The sequence below is a fragment of the Merops nubicus genome, unplaced genomic scaffold (assembly GCF_000691845.1).
Source record: "Merops nubicus isolate BGI_N331 unplaced genomic scaffold, ASM69184v1 scaffold38947, whole genome shotgun sequence".
Lineage (NCBI taxonomy): Eukaryota > Metazoa > Chordata > Aves > Coraciiformes > Meropidae > Merops > Merops nubicus.
Genome location: NW_008619107.1, coordinates 109886 through 130984, shown reverse-complemented (window position 1 = coordinate 130984; position 21099 = coordinate 109886). Strand labels below are relative to the sequence as shown.

The 21099-nt window shown below is 44.1% G+C and overlaps 1 protein-coding gene across 2 annotated transcripts in view; it reads left to right on the top strand.

The window, feature by feature from the left end:
- The first annotated feature begins 262 nt into the window (after positions 1–262).
- The window catches only part of UNC80 (unc-80 homolog (C. elegans)), a 127401-nt gene continuing 106564 nt past the window's right edge, over positions 263–21099 (top strand). For both annotated transcript variants that reach the window (XM_008943665.1, XM_008943664.1), the window contains exons 1-8: positions 263–354; positions 1616–1664; positions 8428–8584; positions 9467–9765; positions 12307–12430; positions 14210–14283; positions 14735–14874; positions 18830–19091. In XM_008943665.1, coding sequence (XP_008941913.1) covers positions 263–354; positions 1616–1664; positions 8428–8584; positions 9467–9765; positions 12307–12430; positions 14210–14283; positions 14735–14874; positions 18830–19091 — 1197 coding nt within the window. The remainder of the gene's footprint in view (positions 355–1615; positions 1665–8427; positions 8585–9466; positions 9766–12306; positions 12431–14209; positions 14284–14734; positions 14875–18829; positions 19092–21099) is intronic.

Here is a 21099-nt window from a genome sequence, read left to right as displayed (position 1 = left end):
TGTCCGCAGAGGGAGGTGCTGAAGGCAGGGAGGAAGCAGAGGGACGCGGACATCTTCGCTCCCCTAATTTCCTCCCTGCCTTCTGCAGCCATTTTGCACCGGCTGAGCCGGAGGGAGGTGTGAGAGGGGAGGGAGGGGGCGGGCTGCAGGGGACGAAGGGAAGAGGGTACGGAGTTACGGGGAGCAGACGGGCAGCCGTGGGAGATCCCGGCTGGTGCGTCTGCTAGAACCGCTAGCAGCAGCAGCAGACGGCATCGGCATCATGGTGAAACGGAAAAGCTCGGAGGGCCAGGAGCAGGAGAGCGGCCGTGGCATCCCTCTGCCCATCCAGACCTTCCTATGGAGGCAAACCAGGTGAGAGCAGCGAGCCCCGGGTGCTTGGGATACAGCTGCAACAGGGCGGGGGGCGAGGGTCCAGCTGGTGCCCGGCGGCGAGCAGGAAGCGGTTACCGCAGCTGCAGCATGAAGGCGTGGAACAGGCTGTTCTCTCGGCAACCAGTGCCGAACAATCGGTGTATCGGGGACAGGGAGAGGGGTAGTGGCAGTCCCAGGCAGCTTCTTGGTTTGACTTTAGAACCTCCATCTGTATGTGTGTCTATGCGCCTTTCCCCTCCTCCCTGTCCTGTCCCCCCCTCCGACCCGACTTTTAACAGGACTCCTGGAGCCCTGGTGCCAGAAGCAGCATCCCGCGGTGCCGCACCGGACCCGCAGCTTTGCTTATGTCTCTGTTTGCAGCCGTTCTGAAAGTGCAATCTGTGCTTTGAGAGGTCAGCGTGCAAACAGATACGTCAAAGTCTCACCTTATTTCATTGGATTGGAGAGTAATGATGTGTGAGGGGCCGGCTGAATGTATGGCTGGGGGGTTATGTTCCATTCCTAAGTGAATCCTGGCTGTCTCCTGTACTAACAGAATTCTAAACCGAAAACATTGCGGGGGTTTTGGGGGGGAGGTTGGAAGGTTTGAAGGCTGTGGATCCAATTTAAGGCCTCAGTCACAAAATCCCATTATTCCACAGGTTCAGTGTCCTCAAAAAAAAAAAAAAAAAAGGCTGTAATAAGGTGACCTGATTTTTTTTTTTTAATATTTAACTCTTATCCCATTCTGGAAGGAAATGACAGCAAGGGGGTAAATGTTATCTACCTACAGGATACAGGCCTGCATTTTATCATAATCCTTCCACATCAGCAGTTACAGAGAAAAATGCTTAATACAAAACTGGCAAATGGATCTCTGGCTTAAAATAGAGACAAGACAGAATTCAGTAATATTTAACACTTTTTAAACGGAATATACTGAAAATCTTTCACCAAGGTAAAATGGCTGAAAACTGTCTGGTGGAAGATTTTATCCATGGGGAACAGGACTTTTATCGAGGGTGGTTTAACTGCCTCTTGGCATGTCAGCATGGGTATCTCTGTCTTCTAGAAAAGGTAACAGCATTTTGTCAGATGTCATCAACAGGTATCTGAACATTGTTTTGGCCTTACGACTTCATTTACATTAGGTTTCTCATTTTTTCGCCATCCTTCTGGCAAGAGAAAAATCCTACAAATAACTAAGCAAAACCCACACTTGATCTATTGGCTCTCTAACACTTTTTCTCCCTTTTTTCAGTGCATTTTTAAGACCTAAACTGGGGAAACAATATGAAGCTTCCTGTGTGGTATGTACACAATTCTCTTTTTCAACTTTTACTAGTAACTAACTTTTAATGCAACTTAATCTGGCCATGGTGGCTGGTCAGCAAGCTTCTCAGCTTGTACAAGAAGTGGATTTGCTCCATTCAGCTTAAGTCTGTACTTTTATCACATGAAGTATCTGAAACCTTTTCCCATCTAGAGAATTTGGATCTCATTTGCATCTCTAAACACAACAAAATATATTGATTTGGATATTAGTAATTGAACTAATTTGTAAGTACGGGTGGGCTGGCTACAGCAGTCTGTGTCTAGATTTGCAGTTCATCGTGTGTATGTGTTTTCACATGAGATTGAGGTCATTTCAGTTGGTGGTTACTGGGGTTCTTTTAGACTTAAAATATTAAAAATCTAAACATTACTAGTGGGCTTTAAACCATGCTTTTACCATTGTGCAAGATGAAAATACTTCATCTACCGGAAAATAGAGGGAGCATGTTTTAGCAGCATAATTAAAGAAAGGTTATTATGCAGACACTAACCACCCTTATTTCTACCTGTATTTCAAATGAATCCTCAGTCTGCTGTCTGAAGGGAGGAGAAAGGGAAGGCATGCAGCAAGTTCAAATAAGATGACCGAAGGGAGGAGGAAGTGAAAGCATGCAGCTAGTTCAAATAAGATGCGTATCTAGGGAATTTCAGAATTTCTTGAACTGTTGCTGATTTTTGGATGGCTTAAAGTACATTAAGCAGTTGCAACCAGACTTAACAGACTGGAAAGACTTGGTCTGGACATGTATCTTAATAGTTTAAAGTACTTAGGTCTCTCTGCAGCAATTCTCTAACTTCATTCTCATGAAATATTAAGCTGTGGAAGCCCTAACTGCTGCTGACTAGTTTTCTTCTAAGAAATCCATAAATTTTTCAGAGTTATTGCTAGATACCACATACTGATAGAGAACTGCTGGCTTAGTGTGTTGGTGAGTAAAATGTGTTGCAATTTTGGCACATGGAGCAAAAAGCATCATCACTGGTTTATACCATTGACAGTTCCTGGTTGTTCAGAGGCTAGAAAATGGAGCTTGTTGCCTTCTGTCCTTTACCAGGAGTCTCATCAGTGTGCAGGAGCCATGTCTTGCAGCACCTGTAATCTGAGGCTGTGGCCCAAGCTGTGAGCTGATGTCTGTTACTGTTGGGTAGAGGCACAGAGCTTCCTTCTCTATGCCTCCTCCATGATGTACCACTTTGCCTGTGACTTCCTTGTCACAAGTCCTTTCAGACGTGTTCCTTGTGTGTCATTCTGTGCTGTTGGCACGAGGTCTTCTTTTATGTCTCCCAGGCTGATTCTAAAGCACCTTTCTTCTACCAGCACTTACCAGAATTTACTAGGTGTAAAAACCAAACCAACCAAAACACAAACCCAAACAAAACAAAACACAAAATGAAACAAAACAAAACAAACAAACAAAGAAAAACAAACAGAAAATCAACCTCCAAAAAATCGAACTATAAGACAACACAGATTACATACTTCAGCCAAGGGAAAATGAGCTCTGGAAAATCACTTTTCATGAAGATTTAATCCATTTCTCCCCCTTGGATGAGTGAGGACTCAATTCTTCTCCAATTCTTAAAATAATAATTAAATTATGTTTCAGTAATTTAAAGGTGGGGCTTAGTTTTGAGCAGTTGATGGGATGCAGCCTGAGCTTCTGCATCTGCCACCTTCTTTTGCTTATGAGCTTCCTACCCCTGCCAATGCACAGGAATGTCTGCCTACATCAACACCTTCTGTGTTATCCAGTGGGGTAGCAGAGTGCTGCACGGATGAGTGAGACAGAATTTCTGGAACTTGCCAGGCGGTTGGCTTGTCTTCTGAAACATCAAGCTATCTAACACCACTGTATTGACTAGTGTGCCTAAAAATACAGTTCACCTGTTATCTGATCTGTCCTTTTAAAAGTCTCTAGACAGAATTGTTCTAGGCACATCTATAGGCTCCTATCTGACAGTGCAAATGGCACAGCGTTGTGCAGCATTCTACTGCTATTCTTGGCTCTGCACTTGCTGCAGTAGAATTTGCTGCATATTGTGCATTGAGGAAGCAGATGCTGGAAGCCTACATTCAGTGAGTACAGCATCTGTTCTGCAGGAGCAGAGTACATTGCTTCTTTCAGCTTTGCTGTATACCCCAGTACTTGGGGAAAATCCTGGCCCTTTCATAGCCTCGTGTTCCTTACCTGAACAGTCACACTGATTTTCACTGGTCTATGAATAGAGCCTTTAATCTGAAGATAAATACCCAACACCACCACCCTGTGTTATTTTACACTATCTAAGTGCTCTTGTGCCTCGGTATGGATTTAATGGTTTTCCTTCTCTCCATTCTGAAGTCGTTCTGCCCTGACACAATGTCATTCCTAACGTGTATGAGTCAAAGCTGTAAATGACCTCACAGGAGTGTATGTGAGTGCTCTACACAGCTAATGCATTGGTTTCTTATTAGAGTAAGGGGCTCAAGGATAAAGTATTAATTCTTTAACCCTGGGTTGCGTTAGACATGGAAGAACCCAAATGTTTTCTGGAGGATCTTGCAAATTTTACCTCTTTTCTGTTTATTTCACTTGGTTTTGCAGTTGTAGTAATATGCTTTGTTGTTATAAATGATTAAAGGATAGAAGTTTAAAAAGAGACCATGTTTACTTTATCTAGCCAATGGACATAGCTGCAGAAAACTGTGTTTTTGAACATAGGAATTTTCTGTGAATAAAGTGCTTGGCATCTGTGTTTCATTCCTTGTCAATGTTCATACTGTTATTATGTTTAGTAAACAGTGGAGCCTTACCATCCATTGTGCTATGAATACCTAGGTTAATGCTTTAGATCTCTCGAGGAACTCTTACCTACTCAGAAGACCCTCCCCAGACTGACAATACTGCCTGCCTGCATTTCAAGTTCTTTCCTGTCAGTCTGAAGTGACTTCGGCAGCGGTGTCTGCTTTCCACTGTGATGCAGCCTGAGCTTTGGAAGAGCAGGGCAGTAAGGTTCCCTCCAAGGACAGAACTCTGGTTCAAGAAGCATTAATAATTTGTCTGTATCTCTGCCAGGATCCTCCTGTGCCTACACTAGGGTAAGCACTAAGCACTGGGCCCTGCTCTCCCTGCGTACTGGTTTGGTTTATTTGTTTGTTTGGGTTTTTTTCCCAACTGAGATCCTCTAGGGCTACATCCCTGGAGGAGACCTGCAGCTCATCTGGCACTTGCGACAAGATGGAACAGAGGGGTGCTGAGCTTCCCAAGGACATGGCTGCCTAGTGGGGGACTAGGGGCCTGGCTGAGCCCTTGCTACCTTCCACAGTTTGGTGCAGGTGGAAGTCTTCCCCTGGGCTTAGAGCAGGAGAAGATCACGTGTCTCCAGCAAAGCTGTGTGGGAAACCATAGCAAAGCCCAGCCAGCGTCTGCTCTGTCCTGTCCTGCCTGTCTAGGCTTCGTCAGACAGGTGCCTGTTCCCGTTCCAGCAGCAGTGACACACAGGCTGGCCCTGATCCCAAGGCATTTGGCAGCCCCCCGGTGCTGGTGGAGAAGGAGAGGAGCAGCAGTGGGCAGGCGGCGGAGCGCCGCTCCCTGAGGAAGCAGCTGGCCTCCCAGGCTGAAGGGAGAGCCTCCGCTGGTGTAAGTGGCCCTGAGGGAGCTGAGCTGCTGGAAGGGGCTGCCCTTGCTCCAGCCAGGGCATGGCACTGACTTCCCTCACTGTCACCTGGGCAGGTGCTCTCTCCCCTCCTTTGGCGTGGGGTTTGCAGGCACGGGCAGGCCTGCTCTAAGTAGGGAACTGTTCCCTTCGTGCGGCAGCGGCCCGGAGGCTGCAGCTCCAGACGTATCCATAGCATGACAGGATCTCTCTTCTGACTGACTTACAGGGAGCTTACTTCAGACATTCTAATTCAGCCTTCTTACTGAAGCATGTAACTCCTCTCAGCTGTAGCAGCAGTTGCTTGGTTCATGTGGGGTGAAAATTAGGTCTTTCATCTGAATGTCTATATATTCTCTGCAGCAGATCCTGAAAGTTAGAGCAGAGCCATAGCAACCAAAAGGGAGGCTCTACAGGAGCAAATGCTCACCCAGGGCCTTGCAGCAGACAGAAGCTGCTGTGAGCTGGAGCTTTGTGGAGAACTCCAGGCAAATCCCATGGGAACATTTGCTCGAAGAACTGCTTGTTCTTGCTGGGTTGCTTGTGACAGTTACCAGAGTGGGGACTGATGCCAGCTAGGTCCTGTGCTGACATTACGTGCATGGTGGCAACTGCATACAACCGCTGCCTGTCACGCAGAGGGGCACTCTGTGCTTTCCATACATTTTTCTGGCAACATACAGTACAGCTGCCTCAAATGCTTGTGGTCACATATGTTGGTTGGAAGCTAATCTTTCATTGTGGTAGAGAAATCTTTGTAGCTTTCTGCTCAGGCCAGGAAAGAACAGAGGAATCTGGTGACTAACCATGTAGGAAAAGCTTCATGTGGTTCAGAAACCCAAAATGTGGCGGTGAATACAAGCCTAATTCAAAGACATAATTGCAGACTCACTGGCTTCCTCTTGAGTTTCTGATGTATGGAGAATGGGGGCTAGAACTCCCAGAAAGCAGTTGTTGAAGGACTTTCTTCCTGATGCCATTGAAGTACCTGTGAACAAGACCTTGAATGGAAAGCCAGGGGGCAACAACGTGTCTTCTGCCACCTTTCAGAGTCCTGTTGCTGCTCAGGGTGATTTTTTTTCGTCTGCTGCTTTCCTTTGCTCTGTGAACTGTGTGGCTTTGTCACTGTATTGAAGTGTGGGTTTATGCTTTGGCTTTTCTACTGGAGGTGAGAAGATAATTTCTTTGGGTACACCCAGGTCAGCACTGGTGCTTGGCAGGCTTTTCAGTGAGCTCATTCAGCTCACTAGCCTGGCAGAAACTATTTACTTCTATGCTGAGCTTCATCTCAGCTTGTGTAGAGGCTTGACTTGGCTGAATGAAGGCTTCACCAGGCACCAGAGTTGATGCATGAGTAGAAGCAGGAGAGTGTGTCTGGGACAAGTAAGTCTGCTTTGGAGAAAAAGTCCTATGTTTTTCACTGACTCTTTGAGACTTTGTGTTGTTTGTAACCATGCATTAACCCTGCACCTCTTATCTTGGTTCTGAGGATACTTCAGTGCTCGGTTCCCCCCTTTTGTTAGACAGCCATGTCTGGGGTAGTCGTTCTAGATCTCTGATGTCTTTATAGTAATGTGCTCTTGACTGCTGCTGTGGTTCAACGGCTTCGTAGTTCCTGAAGGGAGCAGAATACTCAGATCTTACAAGTTGTTATCCAGTCCTAGTGCTAACAAATACACACTGCTAACAACCTAGTCCATGGCACACTAATTTTCAGCATTTTTGTTCACTTATTACAGCTAATGCCTCCAATTTCAGCCACTGCTCTGTAAAGAAATCTGTCGAGTCTAGTAGTGTGACTTTCTGCACGCTTTTATTTAGTGGCAGCTCTGATGTTTATTGTCTGTATTTCCTCAGGTTGCTGTATAAGTATCCTCAGTTCAGAATGCCCCCAAACACACCCGTATAAATTGTACAGTCCATCCCTCCTTCTCGTTGGCCATGCTCAGTGCTGCTGGGGAGTTTCTGTCTCGGGTTGTAAGTACAAATGTGTGCAGCTGCTGGGGTGTGCAGAAGAGTGCACGTTACTGCTGGGTAGTATGCCAGGTCCAGGGGGGCTGGTCGTTTAGCAGAGCTAGGTTACAACTGCTGCCCTTTCTGCTTTTCTTGTTTGTAATTAAGTCTACTCTTATTACTCCTACAATTTTTACAGGAAAAATTGGTATGACTAGTGTTGAAGGGTGAGCTTTATGAATCTGGAGTGAGGGCATTTGAAGCATCCATTAGGTCATGAATGCCAACAGTTACTTGCTTGCCTAGAGCTTGATGAAGTTCATGAAACAGTTTGTGAACAAAGAGACAGCCAGGAGGCTAAGCTGGTGTGCAGCAAGGACATTGCCAGTAAAGATTTCTTCGCTTCGGGAACTTCAGTGAAGGAATATAACTGGTTTGGTGACCTATAATGAGATCTTTGTATCTGGTCAGAGGAACAACTTACTGAAACAGTTGAAGTACCTAGCAGTAAGAAAATTCCTTAGGGGATTCAAAGGCAGGTAGTCTTATTTTGTGTTGCTTGAGGTGGAAGTAATGAACTTGCTGCAGCCATCAGCTCTTTTAAGCATTCACTAACCCATTACATCATGGCTTGACAAAAAACTTTGTACACTGATTATTTTTTGTGGCAGGGTGTGAAAACGTTTCCTAAGGCCCATATACTTTTAATGGGTTGCCCTTTATGTTACACTAAACTGAAAGAGCGTGTGTGTGTGAGAAGCATATCCAGCTCTCAGCTCCACAAACACGGGCTTCATGAGCGGCTGTGACTTCCAACAGGGTTGCTGGCACGCCAGATCAACACCCAGCACAACTGTACGTCTGGCTCGATGCCAGCACTTACTAATACACACTTGATACTTGTTGTAATTCTTTTGTATTGCAGAAAATAAATTGAGTGACCCAGTCATTTCTTAGCCAAGTATATTGATATGTCTGGTGAATTTTAGCTACAATCTGTGTCTTCCAGGAAAAGTATTCTAAGGTGTGCTTCAGCTATGTAATGAAAAGTTGCAGATGACAGGCTTGTAAAAGAGAATGTTCTACGTACTAGAAGGTATGTGCAAAAATAGACATACAGTGTCTTATTTGCTTTGTTCTTACTTTCAGTCTTTTGAAAGAGTTTTAGTAGAGAACAAGCTGCATGGCCTCTCTCCAGCTCTTTCTGAGGCCATCCAGAGCATCTCTCGCTGGGAACTGGTCCAGGCCGCGCTCCCGCACGTGCTGCACTGCACCGCAACGCTGCTCTCCAACCGCAACAAGCTAGGTCAGTGCTCCCGGGGGGCCGGCAGGCAAAGCAGGACAGGCTGGTGCTCAGGGGGCCAACTTATTCCAAATCCTGGAATCCCAGTTCGTTCTGTGGTGCCTTTCTTGATCTGTTTTCATTTATAGCTGGGGTAACCTATGAGCTTCCCCAGTGAAATTAATGGTCTAATCAGCTGAAGGGTCAAAGTAATTCAATAATATATGGCTAGTTATTTTCCAGCAATAATAGAACTAGCTTTAGCAAAAGCCTTACCACACAGTAGGTGTGGGGTCCTTGAAGGAAGACCCTTCTTTCAAGGCGTACTTCGATAGCCAATTGCAGCAGGTACTTTTAATATCTTCAGTTCTTTTCTTTTTTCTTCTTTTTATTCAGACCAGCGCATGTGATTCTTAGCAGGTAAGTAAGTTCTCCCATAAAAAGGATACGGCCAGGTCCAAATCTAACTTACTTTATTAGTCTTTTACTGATTACAGCAGTGATTTCAGCAGGCATTTGCTTAATGAACTGTGACAGTAGGGAATTTTAACAGGACACAGCTTGAGCACCTTGCCGTGTTCACTTGCATTTTGTCTTGCTCAGTAGAGTTAAAGAGACAAGACTGTGGAGCTGTCATCTTTTAGGGCCACTCCACCCCTGCAACCCATTGCACTCCAACTGATGTTTCAGGGACTGAACTGCAAATGCTGTGAAGTAAATGGAGACTTGTGAATTAGGTGGTTTCAAATGTAATGAAACAGAGTACCAGTACTCTTAATGGTAGAATTTTAATTTTCAAATGCTTATCAGGAAGTTGAACAGCCAGTTTTCTGTGAGACTCTGAAAATCTCAACAGTACCGTTAATGGCAACCCTGTGAGATACTGTGGTGCATTTTTCCATCCAGGACATCAGGATAAACTTGGAGTAGCTGAAACAAAGCTTCTTCACACTCTTCACTGGATGCTGCTGGAGGCCCCTCAGGACTGCAGCAATGACCGATTTGGAGGAGACAGAGGCTCTAGCTGGGGAGGGAGCAGCAGCGCCTTCATCCACCAGGCTGAAAACCAAGGATCACCGGGACATCCGCGGCCCAGTGCCACAAACGATGAGGAGGAGAATAACAGGAGGAAGTTCTTCCAGAACTCCATGGCCACAGTGGAGCTCTTTGTCTTCCTCTTTGCTCCTCTTGTCCACAGGATTAAAGTAAGTGGAACAGTGATGGGGTGCTTGTGTGGAGACAGCTCTGGGCAGGAAAAGAATGCTTCTGCCTGTGTGATCGTTATTTAATTCAGCCTACAGTACACACTGGGTGACCACTAGAAATGTTTTAACAAGCAGGCAGAATACCACTGCCATCAGGAAGAAATACTTCCAGTGACATAAACAATCATCACACCATCAGGCAAAGACAAAGGCAAATAAATCTGAAGCGAGCCATTTACAGCCCTCAGGAATGTCAAAGATCTGTGGCCCTTGTGAAGTCTTTGGGACTCTGGAACCTGCAAAAAGGATCTCAAACTTTAGCTTGTTCCAGTGATTCCCAGTCACTGGGATTTGTTGTTGTCTTTACTAATCATCTTGATGCTGATTACCAGGAACATGTGATAGTGGTATAAGCATGGCAGCAGCAAAGGCAGTTGAGCATTCCTCTGTTCTGAAGTTGAAAGCAGGCTGGAGGCTTCTGTGTGCTGAGGTCCCTCTGCCAATATTATGCTGAGTGCATCAGCTTTGCAGAGTAGTGTGATGAGGAGACATTTTCTGCCTCTTGTCTTTAGTCTTTCTGGAGGGCTGCCATTTGGCTGTTATTTGTCCAGCTAGGCCTTGGAAAAGAAACTGGCTCTGGAGAGTAGATGCTTGGAAAAGGTCTGTAAAGTCGTGAAGTGAGGGAGGCCTAATGTCCTAATCCTGCCTTGTATGCTGCAACCGTTGAAGAAGATAAGAAAGTCCAGGAGATGAAGGATAATCTGTTGGTAAAGCACGTCTGGAGAGCTATTTTTTTTTGAGTTCCATACACTTTAGCTCAATTTATTTAGCCCAGATTTTTCAAACTTGTTTACTAGCTCTACATTTTCTCTGTAAGCTTCTGCAATGTGACAGGAAGAAATGCTGAATTCCTCCCAGTGCTACACACATAAATGTGAGCTGCCCTTTGAATAAATGAAATTAAACTGGAAGTAGACATTGCCTATTAGTGATGAGGTTTCTAATTTTTCTTTATATTACTTTTTCTGGGATGTAGTTTCCCAGTTACAAGATGAGGTTCATAACAATATCTGAGGTTTACCCTCAAAATCTCTGAGATCTCTGAGATACTGTAGTGATGAATACTGAAGTGCCCATGAAAACGTGTGTTTCTGTGATCAAAGCAAAGCTCAAAAAAGATGAGGTAAATGAAGCATGTAACTGGTTCACTAAGTCAGCAGTGTCCCCTCTGTGTTTTGCTGAGGTGGAGGTCTCAGGAGAACAATATGACCTGATCAGGTAACCAAAGTAATGCCTGTGCTCAAGAAAAAGGGTGTGTGTTTGCACAGGCAGACCTAAATGATGGAATTCCAAGCTTCAAAGAGGATTTGTGTATTTAGCAATGTGTTTTTAAAGGAGGCATTTGGGGGGTGAAAGGGATGCATGTAATCCTGTGACTTAACAACTGGAAATAGGAGCAGTGGCATGTCACCAAAAGCTAGGAGTGCAAAGTAAAAATGCAACATGAGTTACTGCTGCCACTTCCAAAAGCCTTTCAAGGTGCTCCTTAGTGAAGAAGGTAATTAAAACCAAGCTTAGTTTATAACAAGGCTTGTGAGCTCATTATGACAAGACGGTGCTAACGAAGAGCAGGGATAGAAGGGCTGGAGAGCTGCAGGAGTCAGCTCCTGCCATTCCGTTAGCTCTGTCTGCATCATCAATTTCCGCCACTGAGGCACGTGGAGCTCTGTCAAGAGGAGATGGTGCTGCAGCTCTAATCGTGCTGCCAAAACTGCTGTTACTGTGTTCGTCTGCCTCCTGGGGATAGCTGGGTTATAGCAACAGCAACATCTCCTAATGCAGGTCTGACCCTGGGCCCAGTAAGAGCAGACCTGCACTGGGATCCTCCTGAGGTTTATTTGTCTACTCATTTACATGATTTCAACTCCTTGCCTATGTCAAACAATGATGGCACAAGTGTAACTAGTACCAAGGTCTCTGTAGTGACACAGCTTGGGCACAACCAGTGCTAATATTAACAGCATTCTTGTATCCTGCTATTTCATAGTAATTTGTTATATTTCACAGTTTCTCAATTTCTAAGTAATGTTTTAATATTTGGCATTCTTACTCTTTTGGGGCAAGAAGCTCAAGTCTTGGAGTGTAAATCCTAAGGCTGAGACTGAACACTAAATAAGAAGTGGCTATGTATGGTCAGAAGGTCATCTCTGACACAGGAATGGCCTTTTCTGTCACAGCTTAATCTCCTGGAAAAAAACAAGGTTCATTAACTAGTATAGAAATTTAATTTGGAAAGAAGCTTCTTGTATATTTTATATTGATATTTTCCTTTTCTTTTTTAATGGCCATATTTGAAATGTATGAACACCTGCTGAGTAGTGTCATTGGCCCCTGAGTTAGCATATACTGACCACAGAACTGTATGTGGTATCACTCATTCCTTGTAGGAGCTGTGCATCAGAGAAATGACAATCCCTTTAGACTGGAAACAACATTCTTCTGTGTGAGCTTGTGGAATACAACCTCTGTTTGTCTTTCTAGGAGTCTGACCTGACATTTCGATTGGCTAGTGGCCTTGTTATTTGGCAGCCTATGTGGGAACACAGGCAGCCTGAAGTTTCTGCCTTCAACGCCCTTGTAAAGCCCATCAGGAACATCGTTACAGGTCTGTGACTTTGCTGTGGTAGCTTAGCTCCCAAGAGCTGGGAGACCCTTTCCTTTGTTTGCCTCATCCTGCCTTACATTCTGTAGCCATCATAATTGAGGGAATATGTTAATCCTGCAGGAACTAGTTAAATCTTTGAGAGTAAATTAAGGTTGTTTCCCCTCAGACTCAACCAACATTTGCATAATAATTAAATAGGAGATAGGAGAGAAATCACAAATAGGAAATGAGAAACTCTTCAGCAGAGTAACCATCTCCTGTCAGCCTCATCTCTCTGTTTCACCCTATGCTCTGGAGTTGTTAGGAAAGGCAAAGGCAGAAGCTGACTTGGGTAGAGAAGACTTTCCCAGACTGGCACTGGACAAAAATTAACAGTGAAGAGCACACAGTTGGCAGTGCAGGTCTCCTCCAGTCTAAAATCTGGATGTTAGGAAGTTAAAGTAGTTTCAAGAGGCCTCCAAGAAGGCGTAGGCTCTGGATTTGCTTTTGGAAGGGGCTGCTCCTCCTTTATGCTTCAGCCATAGTGAGACTGGATTTGGGTGCTTAGGCTTCCAAGCCTTTGTGTCTGGCCTAGCTCTAAAATACCTTTTTTACTATCCTGTTTTTAGACAATAGTTTTGCATAATTCCTACAAGATAGTGAATTGAAGGTGTGCTGGGTATAGAGCTGTAGCATTGTTTGCTAGCTCTCAAAAGTACAAAACTGTAATTTTCACAGTAGTGAAAATGTAGTTTATTAAATCAGATTTTTCTGATAACTAGTCATTTTGCATGTCATATTTTGTTTTGAAGGCTTTATAGGCCTCTGGGATGGTCCAGAATTGAAAAGATTCAAGTCTTTCAAGTTATTAAAACTGTCTTTGACATCTCACTCTTCCTCCCTCTATTCCTACTTCTGGAATTAAAAAATTTAGCCCTGGAACTAACAAAAGGAATTAGTTGTAAGCTTTCTTTGACTGTTGGACTTTTTTCCATAGGTCTGGAGTGCAGTCAGCAAATCCCTTAAGAATAAGTTCAGGAGTAAAGCCTGAAATAAAAATACTATGTTTTAAAAACATTTTCAGCAGAACAGAAATAGAAACTGGAATGAGGTTCTTTATATGAAGGAAGATTCTGCTGTCTTAGCCTTGTTGTCTGAAACTGGGACAAAAATGTTAAGTTTACTTAAATTTTCCTTCAAATAACAAATTTTAGAAAAATGTACTAAAGAAACCAACACTTCTTTGTTCGAGTCAGTCTGGTGCTAAGACACATGTGAATAGCTTGCAATGTGACAGGATTTCAAGAGTTGTCATCCTAGTGCTTGTGGTGACAGTATCACTGATCAGAGTTTCTGTATGACATTTGGGTGTTTGCAATGACAAAGGCATTTGTCAAATTGGAAATTGCAGTAGATGAGGGGTGTAACCTAGAAAGGGAGCTGAATACACGTGAAAACAAGAGGAGGAGGAGCCCCAAAAATTAAAAGCACTAGTATGCACAAGACAACTTAATGCCAAATGGATTTAGGACAATAAATGGATTTAGGATTTATACTCAAATTTAATTTTAAAGAGATTTTCAGTAGGCAATGTTGTTGACAAAAAAATTGAAAGAATTGTACAAAAAATAAAACAGTCCTTTTCTTTTTCCTTTTGTGGCTGTGGCTCATGCCTATGAAGTCAGCAGCAGAGAGAATGCTGCTTGGGGTTTGTTTTTTTTTCTATTTTATCCATTTCTGTGGTACATTTTCATATTAAAGGGAATTCCTGAAATGTCCTCCTTTCACTTCTTTTCTAAGCTAAGAGAAGTTCTCCCACCAACAATCAGAATGTGACTTGTGAATCCCCTAACCTGGACAGTGGACATACAGAGGTAAGTTCCACGCTAAGGCTGGACAGGTTTGAATAAGGAGCTGAAGGGGGGGGGGAATTAATATTGAAAGAGCACTTGCCCTTGCCACCCTAAAGTATTCTACCTCCAGAAATTACGGTTCTTCATAGTTCTTCCAAAGGCTCCCAAACTTGTCTGAAGTGGAACCAAAGGTTAACAAATATAGTTCTCAAGATCTTCTTGGCCTTATCTTATCTCATAGAATGGAAGCCTGATCTTACGTATTTTCTTGGGCAAGAGCCCTGTCTTAGCCTTCACCTGCACAATGCCTAGCATGGAGAAGCCCCAGGCTTGGTCACTTTCTCCATGGCAATGCCATGGTGCTGTGGTGTAATTCATAGTCCTGTCTAAGTAAAAACTGCAGTAACAAAACTAATGTGGGAGAGATAAATATGTTTATATACCTAATTCCTTTTATGAAAACTATCCAAAGGGACTACAGGTGGTCTGTGAGACAGCCCAGCCAGATTCTCTACCTCCAAAGGCCACTGTTTCAGCATGTCATCGTGGAAATTCCTTGGATGGAAGCGTGTCCTCTGAAACCTCTCAGGAGAGAAGTACTGCACATCCCAGGTACAAACCCTGTCAACAGAAAGTCTGGCTGGTGTGATTCAATGGTGGAGGTCACAGAAGTCCTTTCTCTTGAATCTTTCATTGTCCATACACGCTAAGGTTGTTTATCTCAAACTCCTGACACACTTCAGTTCTGGGTGATGAGCAAGGTGGTGACATGTGACATTCAATGCCATTTTCACTGGAGAAATCTCTAGCTGGCCTGTTGGGACAGTTTCTTTGGCCTTTTCTAAGATGTTGGTTTCTCATAATTAAAGACACTAACAAATAACCTGCAGGTTCAACCCTCCTTAGCTGGATTCAGCCTCAGGCAACTGGTATCTTTCCTGGCTTCCGTCTGATCAAATTTTCTTGCCCTTTAGCAAAGGAGTTTTGTAAGCCTCTCTCCCTTGCCTTCATTATACCTTCTCTGCATCCTGCTGCTTAGCTTGCTCTAGACTGCTGGCCCAAAGGAGCAGGCTAACAAAACAGCACAGCCATGCAAACATCCTCCTGGCTTGCCCTGTGGGGCAAACATCCTACAGCATGCCACTGATAATTAACTTTTATTCTAGACTGGGCCATGTAAAGATAGAAACAGACTTTCAGTAGTGCCATAGAGTAAATTAAGCTGATGAGTGTTTTCAGAGGGCGAAGAGGAAGGGAAGCCTAGCTGTATTTTTAGGTCTCTATGGATTTAGGAGCGTCACTTAAACTCCTCCTGAAAATTTTGGTCCTGTTGCTTATCTCTTTTGGGAAATATCATATCCAAAGCACTGCAGTGTTTTAAGAATTTGTTTCATTACAGTGACAGAGGAAATGAATGATGGAGTGGGTTTTGGGGTATAATCTAGAAACAGCTCTGATTTCTCAAAAAGGAGTTTGGTGCACCTTTTCACTGATGGGAAAGGCAAAGCTACTCTCTAAGGCTCTGATCCCATCAGGAGGCTTCACTTTGTTTTTTTTTTCTATCAAGCGTGCTGTCAGTTGTGGGTCTTTATTTGATTTGTATTAATGTGAGCCACAAAAACTGAAGTTGGGGACAGAACTGCCTTTCTATGTGTGAACACTACTGCTCAGAAAGTGCACAGCCACAAAAAATAAGCAGCCTTTTAAGAAGACAGAATCAGGTGATCAATTTGTCAAGCAGGGTCTGGTGGTTGCTATGGGGATGAAGCTTCAGACAGGCTTTGAAGAGAGCATCATTATGCCTCCTCATTTGCAGGACTCATTGATCAGTTAAAACTGTACAGGGAGCTTTGGTTGCCAAGCAACAGACAACTGGGGAACAAATGTTGTTTACTCACCAACAGCCGCAGTATTCCTTTGTCCTTGGGCCGGGCTGGAGGAAGGCTGCCTCTCCACCCTCCCTGCAGGCACAGCCAAGCAAGAGCTGATTACATGAACACTAGATTTCCTTTTAAATGAAGTAGGGAGTTTAATTTCTGGTTCCTCAGACACTTCTCAAGCAAATGGCTTGTTCCTGGCTAATTATCCCTGCTCCATGCAGTGAAATTCTCCATTTACAGATGATAGAGTTTAACACTGAAAGCAAATAAAGCCACAGCCCTTTATCCAGCAGCTGCCTTGAACAGACTGCCTGGGAAATAGACTTTGCAGGAAAGGCTTCAGAGACAAATATTTCATAAGGAGAACATGCCTTGCTCCAGGCTGTGTGGTGCCTCAGGTTTGTCTGTGCTGCGTACAGGGAGGCATGAAAGACTGTTTAGACTCAGACACTGATCTGGGTCCTGCAAAATGACCAGGGAGCAACACATCATCCTTTACAATTGCTACTGAGGTGATGGGCTTGATTTCCTTTGCTGGGATGCTTGGAGAATCCCAGCTATCCTCACGTGTTTTTACAGGCCGTGTGGTGCTATCCTGACTATGGCAAAAGCAGCCTTCACATCAGGTTTATGGGAAAACTTTACAGCATATTTCCATTTAGCATTGTTTTCTCCTTCCTAATTCAATTTCCCAGGTTTTTAGAAGAGCTCATTTTAAAGTAATCAAATTTGCAATATTTTTACCTTGCATACGTCACTAGGGGAGAGTCTTTGAATCTATAGGTTGCATATAGTGACACATGCTGACACAGACAGTCTGGTCTGCAGTCACCAAGTGCCTTCAGCGCTGGCTGGGGGGACTGGCAGGAAAGCAGCTCCTGCAGGTTTGAGTTCTAGATGCACAGGTTGCTCCAAGCCCAGCCTTGCCACCAGCCCCTTGCCGAGCCTGTGAGATGGAGCAGGGTTCACATGATTCCAAGTGGTGTCAGCATTCACTGCACACTTCTTTCTCCTTTCCTAGTCCTGTATCTGCCTTGGATGCACAGGGCAGCTTTGTGACACTGGGCAGCCATCCAGCAAAGCACTTTAAACATGCACTGCCATTTAAGCACTTAGAGGTTCCACTGGTCAGTTTTGCCACTTGTTCCCTAATGTTTTGCTGCACTGTGGTCTTGGATGCCTCTGTTCAGACTGTGCTGGTACCCAGCTGGAGGTGAGGGTGTCCTGCCAATGCTGCCTGCATGTTATTTAGCAGAGTTGGTAACATAAATGGCTTTTAAATAAACAACAACAAAAAACCTTAACCAACCAAAACAAAAACAAACAAAAAACCCACACCAGACAAAAAAACCCCCTGATGTTCTTTTGATGATTCCCAAATGCCTGAGAATACAGTTAATGGAAGTGCTGTTGATTTTGTAGAATCCAAAAATCACAGAAGTAATTGGTTCACAGAGGTGTGTTTCTAACACACTAAGTGGAAACACTCAAATTGTGTACTTTGGCAAGAAAAAAAAAAAAAAAAAGACAGGTCTCCAGAGTCTGGGCCCCTCCTCCAGAGTTTCACACCTTCTTTTGCCATGTGATTCTCATTCTTCTGACTGGCTTTCACTGCTGCTTTTCTGACAGGTTGTCTTCTAACAGCTAGTGACTGTACAGAGGGTAGATCAGGCCAGTTGTACTCTGCTGGGAGAGAGAAATGGTACCAAGAATAAATAATAAAAACGTTGGGGCATTTTATTGCAATAAGATTGTCTCTGAAAACAGGTATGATCCCTTTGAAATCTGAAATCTCTGGAGTCTTGTTTCTGAGGTTTACTACAGACACCTTGCAGATGCTACAGGCATCTTACAGACACTTTGGAAATTCCATACTAAAACTTGTCAGGAAATGACATCACCTGAAAGGCAGGAAAAAGATAATGAAGGCTAAAAATGCTCCTCTTCTCAAGCACACCTTGGCTAAGAGTGTCTATAACAGTAACTTTTACTTGCATAAGTCAATTTAATTGGCTCAAAGGGTGAACTAACTTAGCTGCCCTGCTTGCTCCTTCTTAGGTGAGGCCTGACGTGCACAAATGTAAACCATTCCTAAATATATATTACTAGTGTCTGAACAGCAGATGCTCAAGAGATGTCTGTTTCCAGTTGAACAAATTCCTCAGTTAGTGCAGGTGCTGGAGGCTTATCTCCAGACCACAGTTTAAGAAAGCAGCCTGTCCAAGAAAACACGTAACAAAGCATGTACTTGGGTCCTCTAGGGAGCTGAAAGCTGAGTACCCACTGACATGGCTCCAGTAATGCTTCCCTCAGTCAGGGCCTTAGTCCCAAAGGGTCAGTGCCAGATGTCCCTGCAAGCTCCAGCAGCCACAGCTGTTTGCACATCCTGGGAGTTCTGCAGAGGGGAGGAGAATCAGAATGGCTTATACCTCTTGATGAGCAGTTAAATTTTAGGCCTCTTAGTAGAGCTCTTGGGTCTTTTAGGGTGGATTAGCATGGACGCTAGGACAGAAAGTTTTCCAGCTATAAAAGCAAAGTTTGTGGCATCAAGAGTGACACTTTAAGAATGTTTGAACATAGAAACCTGATGGATCATCATGGAACGGTTCTTTACTCAGAGAGCTGAATATCTAAGAAGGGCTAAGGAGCCTGATAACTAACCTTTCTACTCCTGCTTTTTGGAACAGGGTGTCCTTGGTGATCCCACCGTGCCAGAAGTCTCGCTATGCCACCTACTTTGATGTGGCAGTGCTGCGCTGCCTGCTGCAGCCCCACTGGTCCGAGGAGGGCACACAGTGGTCACTAATGTACTACCTGCAGAGGCTGAGGCATATGCTGCAGGAAAAGCCCGAGAAGCCACCTGAGCCAGAGATCACCCCTTTACCTAGACCTCGCAGCAGCTCCATGGTGGCTGCTGCGCCCTCTCTGGTGAACACACACAAAACTCAGGTAAGCAGTTGAAGAAAAATCAAGAAGAAAACAGGAACTGTTGTGGTGGTGCTGGGTCAAGTAGTGGGAAGCACAGCTTTGGTGTTGGTTAAACTGCCCACAGGTCAGACACATACATCTGTTCAGAAAGAGACCCTGAGGACGATGAGGGGTTTGGAGGCAGCATCTGATGCAGAGAGTCAGAGCTGGTGACTGCTGAAAGCTTGAGGGTTCATTTGGAATAATTAATCTAGAGTGAACTGTGCTAACATTAATTTTTAATGTGAGAATATACTAATGTAGTTGTTAGAAGAAATTAGACTGCCTTTGAGTTACGGTGTAATGCTCAGGACTCGGTGACCTTCTTTGGTGTAACACCTCAAAAGAGAGAACAGGAATTGCACTTGGTCCAGCATTGCATGCTCCAGGCAGACACTGGGGTTAAAATGTTGGAGTAGACTTCACAACCCACGGCACTGAGCAAAAGCCCTCCATGTTGTTACTTCTTCTGTCATTGTTCTTCTTGCATATCTTTTATCTTTGTACTTGCCAAGAAAACCTCAGTAGACAAACTGACCTAGCAGGTGTCAAGACTTGCTCCCTGTTTTGCCAGAAAAGACACCCCCCACTCCTGACCTTGGTGCAGCGAAGATCTTTGTGTTAGCACTTAAATGTTTTTTCTTTCGGGTAGCTTATTCTTGTTGCAGGGCTAAAAAGGGGATGCTGCTGCAGTTCCAGTTAATCTCCTTGTTGATTTGTGCTGCTTTTAGGTTATGCACTCTTTTCTTGTCATGTGGGCTTTTAACAGCAAATTCTGATTTACTGAATTGATGGAACTGCCTAAGAAAATTTAACACAGATTCTATTTTTGCAATCTGATTTTATGACTGTAAATTCAAGTAAAAGGATCTATTTTCTGTTAATGTTGCTGTCAAATGTCTTTTTTGAGTCAGAATGCTCAGAATTTTTAGTGTCTTTTTCTTAAAATACTTGCTTTCAGTATTGTAGAGCTCTGGCAGATTTTGACCTGTCATTTTACAAGGGAGCAGGGTGAAATATCTTTTCTCCTGTATAGCCCAGATGCTCATACTCCAGAAGACAAGCATGAACAATGCAAATATTAGTGCTGTTATTTTGAAATCTCAGGATTTTATAGCCATTCTTATGTTTTTTTAGAAGGGTTGGTGGTTGCTTGTGGTTTTGAGGGCTCGGCAGCTGCAGTATTCTTTAAACTGTTATTATACTTGAGTGTCATTTCTATAGAATGTTGCCTGTTTAATCCCTGTAAAAGCTTGACATGGCTCCATAGCAGCCAGGTGATATGAATTACCATTCAGCCTTAATCTACCTTTGCATGGGTATTTTATAGGATTGCTGTGAGTGTACAGAAAATCCTCCTTACAATCATCTCCTGGAGGGAGAACTGGAAGATATTGCCACTGGTGTGGCTTGCTGTTTCCATGCATATACTGTCCTTTTGCCTTTGCTCGTGACAGCCCAGCTGTTTTGCACATCAGCAAGTTCAGCTGCTCGTGCAACAGGGAGTGCAGTCAGTGCTGCTCAGCAGTGGCACCGTGAATGGGGCTGTCTTCTATAAGGCACTGTTTGCACTAGTGTTGTGCTGGTTCTTCTCTACAGACTGTGAAACACCTCCCTCCTTTCACACACTTGGCTATTTCTTGCTTTTCCAGGCTGTTTCTCTTGCAGAAGGTTCCTTTACTCGGTTGCTCTTCACTAACATTTTTCTGTTAAACCCATTTGGCAATTCCACTGGGTACTTTCTAGCTGCTAATGTGAGGACTCTGTCCAGGGCGTTCTTCCCTCCAGGGCTAGTTTTGATTGCTTTTGGTAACCTCTGTGTCAACCCTGTGTATTTTTACTGTACTTCATCAAATTGGAATCCTGTTTAAAAAGGTTTCCAGTTTGTTACAGAGAACAGCTGTGGTGGAGGAGGTGAAATGGCCTTCTATACAGCAAAAGTTTCAGCTTGTGCCTCCCTTCTTTACAACTCTGAGGTCTGAAATCTGCA